Source organism: Zingiber officinale, chromosome 2B, assembly GCF_018446385.1.
Source record: "Zingiber officinale cultivar Zhangliang chromosome 2B, Zo_v1.1, whole genome shotgun sequence".
In the NCBI taxonomy this organism is placed as follows: Eukaryota; Viridiplantae; Streptophyta; class Magnoliopsida; order Zingiberales; family Zingiberaceae; genus Zingiber; species Zingiber officinale.
The window spans coordinates 57,635,910-57,640,140 of NC_055989.1; the positions used below are offsets into that span (position 1 = coordinate 57,635,910).

Below are 4,231 nucleotides of genomic sequence, written 5' to 3' on the forward strand. Positions count from 1 at the left end.
CATAAAGGCAGATATCTCCGACCCAAGACCGAGTTCAGATCAAGCCAACAAGTTTAAGGGCATAGTCACATAACTACGGTTCGATCTGCACCGAGTATAATCGGGGGCTCGGCCAGGGGGAATGAGCTAGAGGGAGAAGTGAGGCCGACATACGTTCTATGGACGTGAGGCGACATGAGGAGAGTGCAAGGAGTGCGCGGCAAGTCACAAGTCCGCCTTAACCCCCTCTTCTAACTCTTCTTAGTGGTTGCAAGAAGATTTAGGCTCCGTGTCGGACAATAGCCATTTTCAGCGATCTTCATCAGAGCCATACGTGTCTTCCGTGGTCAAAAATAATAAATATGATAAATCCTAATAAAGTGACGCTATGAGAAAAATCAAGCACCGTATGTATTATCTGTTTCTATTGATTCATGTCAATTTATTATTTATTTTTTTATGGCAGCAAAGGCTTGCAGGTGGGCCTGCCAGTAGTAGCGTGGCATTTGGCATAGCCCACCTCAATAAATATTGAACTTGACTGGGGCAATTAATTATATTCATCGCTTGGCCCAGTGCCATCTACACACACCGAGCTACCTACTAACACAGCTAACTACCACCAGTCCACCTAAAACTACCTCACTTAAACACAGCTCAACTGTGCTTCTAAATGGCAGGTGAGAAGTTTCGATAGGATAGAATAGGATTGCTCCTTATTCATTGACAAAGACAAATCACACAATCCGATTCGATCAAACAGACTAGTCGGATCGGCTTAATCAGGTTGTTTGACCTGCTTGAACTATTGTGTTTAACATGGAGGGTGTGGTGTTTTAGGGTTTAGAATTTTAATAATACGACGTGTATAATATTATATATTATGTGACGTAATAAATAAAGTATTCTTATAACAAGGGATCATTTATTTTTCACACCGTTAGGCTCTTTATATTCTTTGCAAAAAAAAAAAAAAATTGGATGGGGATAAATCTCTTGGTCAATTTTTTTTTAATTAGGGGATGGACCACTCTCATTTTTGATGATCTTTAGGTGGCTTAACTTATTTTAATCTAAATTATAATATGATAGGGAACAAGAATCATCCCCTTGATTTTTTTTTTGCCAAGAAATCTGGATTCCTTTGGATGTATTATTAATTATAGCATTGCTTCTCGCAGATACAATTTCTCTATTTTGCTTAGAAAGAAAAAAATACGATGCATTATTTGAATTAAGATTTTATATTAATAAATAAGTCTTTCGGTTTTTTTTGGCGATGGCCGGTGGATGGAATCCCCTATTTAACCGCCACACACATCGGCCGACCCTCCTCACCGCCGCCGCAGTCTCGCGCTCCACCGTCTCCATCCGCAGTTCACCCCTATCAAGTCCTATGATCTAGGCAAGCTTTCTTTTCCCCTTCATCTGCATTGACAATAGATCGGATGGATCGCGGGCTATATTGGCTTTTACTATTATACTTTGGATCACTGATGTATCACTACTTGCAGATCAGGTGCTTCCGGGCTGGGGCGGCGAGCATGACGAGCTACACGCCCAGGAGCATCCTCATCACTGGCGCAGCGGGGTTCATCGCCTCCCACGTCGCCAACCGCCTTGTCCGAAACTATCCCCACTACAAGGTGGTGGTCCTCGACAAGCTCGACTACTGCTCCAACCTCAACAACATCAATCCCTCCCGTTCCTCCCCCAACTTCAAGTTTGTCAAGGGTGACATCGCCAGCGCCGACCTCGTCCAGTTCCTCCTCCTCACCGAGTCCATCGACACCATCATGCACTTCGCCGCCCAGACCCATGTCGACAACTCCTTTGGCAACTCCTTCGAGTTCACCAAGAACAACATCTACGGCACCCACGTCCTGCTCGAGGCCTGCAAGGTCACAGGCCAGATACGCCGCTTCATCCATGTCAGCACCGACGAGGTCTACGGCGAGACCGACGAGGACGCGGTGGTGGGCAACAACGAGGCGTCGCAGATGCTTCCCACCAACCCCTATTCCGCCACCAAGGCCGGCGCGGAGATGCTTGTCATGGCCTACGGCCGCTCCTACGGCCTCCCCGTTATCACCACCCGCGGCAACAACGTCTACGGGCCCAACCAGTTCCCGGAGAAACTTATCCCTAAATTCATCCTCCTCGCGATGACGGGCCAACCGCTCCCCATCCACGGCGATGGGTCCAATGTGAGGAGCTACCTCTACTGCGAAGACGTCTCCGAGGCCTTCGAAGTCGTCCTCCATCGAGGCGAGATCGGCCATGTCTACAACATCGGCACCAAGAAGGAGCGGACGGTGATCGATGTGGCCAGGGATATCTGCGGGCTCTTCGATTTGGACCCGGGCACGCACATCAAGTTCGTCGACAACCGGCCCTTCAACGACCAGAGGTATTTTCTCGACGATCAAAAGCTAAAGAACCTGGGCTGGTCCGAACGGACCACGTGGGAGGAGGGGCTGCGGAAGACGACGGAGTGGTACACCAGCAACCCCCATTGGTGGGGTGACGTCTCCGGCGCGTTGGTGCCCCATCCCCGGATGCTGATGATCCCTGGAATCAACGGGCAGGAAGCCTCCAAAGACGAGAATCCCCAAAGCAGCGGCACTTTCAATCAAACTGGAATGCTGGTCCGTGCTCCCAAGAACACTAAACCTTCTCTCAAGTTCTTGATTTATGGGAGGACAGGATGGATTGGCGGCCTGCTCGGGAAGATATGCGAGCAGAAGGGCATCCCGTTCGAGTACGGAAAAGGGCGTCTCCAAGAGCGCTCGCAGCTCGAATTCGACATCCAGTCCGTGAAGCCGACGCACGTTCTTAATGCTGCAGGCGTGACTGGAAGGCCCAACGTCGACTGGTGTGAGTCTCACAAGACGGAGACGATCCGCTCCAACGTGGTGGGCGCTCTTACTCTCGCGGATGTCTGCAGGGAGCATCGATTGCTCTTCCTCAATTATGCTACTGGATGCATCTTCGAGTACGATGATTCACATCCAGAAGGATCAGGCACCGGCTTCAAGGAAGAAGACAAGCCCAATTTCACTGGCTCATTCTACTCAAAGACTAAAGCGATGGTAACAGAACGGAGATATTATTCAGGGGCTTAGTCTAAATCGTGTCCTCCTTGATCCTTAACCTTTCCATTCCTTGCAATGCAGGTCGAAGAACTCCTCGGGGAGTATGACAATGTGTGCACGCTGCGCCTCCGAATGCCGATCTCATCAGACCTTAAGAACCCGCGCAACTTCATCACCAAGATCACCCGCTACAACAAAGTGGTGAACATCCCGAACAGCATGACCATTTTGGACGAGCTCCTGCCGATATCCATCGAGATGGCAAAGAGGAACTGTCGAGGCATTTGGAACTTCACAAACCCTGGTGTGGTCAGCCACAATGAGATCCTGGAGATGTACAACAAGTACATTGACCCCAGCTTTGAGTGGGTTAACTTCACCCTGGAAGAGCAGGCCGAGGTGATTGTTGCCCCACGGAGCAACAACGAGATGGATGCTTCAAAGCTGAAGAAAGAGTTCCCTGAGCTACTCTCCGTCAAGGAATCACTCATCAAGTATGTCTTCGAGCCCAACAGCAAGCTCCACAATTGAATCAAAGTTTTTGATCTTTGTTATTGGTACGTATACAGTCAGGGCAATCTGACCTTGGCTTTTGTGATCATAATAAGTACTGTAACTTTCATTACTTAGCCGACTGAACTCCAACCTGATTGTCACTGCCCTCTGATATTCTACTGCTGCAGTGCTTGTCGTATTGCTTGTTTCTTGTAATCCACAGATTTTCTTTGTGCATGGGAAATGCATCAATAATTCTAAATCTTTGATGGAGATCAACGGCAGTTCAACGCATCCATGTTAGGTTAATCGAAGAAGGTATACTGATTCTCGCATGTGATCTCCATTTACTGTAACCTGTTTGCCATGTGAGTTTTGATTGATTTTCTGAGAACTACAGGACGGGAACTGATTAGTATGTTTTCTATACATTATTTTTAAATTAAAGTTTAATGTGTGTAGGTGACTGAAACTCCCAATTTGATTATGATAATCAATTCATTTTGCAATCAACCTTTGGGTTAAGGTGTGTAATATTCACTTCCCAATGTAAAAGACCATTGTGCTATGTGACACGAGTTATGATGAGTATATCCAATGGATGGACATGCAATGAGAATCAACATGAAGTGACGGTCAAAATTTTCGAAAGTAGAATATTT

At 47.5% G+C, this 4,231-nt stretch overlaps 1 protein-coding gene across 2 annotated transcripts; it reads left to right on the forward strand.

The window, feature by feature from the left end:
• The first annotated feature begins 1,238 nt into the window (after nucleotides 1–1,238).
• Nucleotides 1,239–3,831, forward strand: LOC122045664 (trifunctional UDP-glucose 4,6-dehydratase/UDP-4-keto-6-deoxy-D-glucose 3,5-epimerase/UDP-4-keto-L-rhamnose-reductase RHM1-like). 2 transcript variants are annotated; one of them, XM_042605984.1, is made up of 3 exons: nucleotides 1,239–1,384; nucleotides 1,494–3,071; nucleotides 3,156–3,831. In XM_042605984.1, the coding sequence occupies exons 2-3, from the start codon at nucleotides 1,524–1,526 to the stop codon at nucleotides 3,603–3,605; spliced, it is 1,998 nt and encodes a 665-aa protein (XP_042461918.1). In that variant the 5' UTR covers nucleotides 1,239–1,384; nucleotides 1,494–1,523; the 3' UTR covers nucleotides 3,606–3,831. The 2 variants fall into 2 exon arrangements, with proteins under 2 accessions (XP_042461918.1, XP_042461917.1); XM_042605983.1 differs by lacking the exon at nucleotides 1,239–1,384 and having other exon boundaries at nucleotides 1,476–3,071.
• The last annotated feature ends 400 nt before the right edge of the window (nucleotides 3,832–4,231 follow it).

What these genes read in the sequence shown, in the direction of transcription:
- LOC122045664 (XM_042605983.1), top strand. Translation starts at nt 1,476, where the DNA reads ATGTATCACTACTTGCAGATCAGGTGCTTCCGGGCTGGGGCGGCGAGC. An exon ending in ACTCAAAGACTAAAGCGATG is followed by an intron (nt 3,072 to 3,155) that starts GTAACAGAACGG and finishes CTTGCAATGCAG; the next exon opens with GTCGAAGAACTCCTCGGGGA.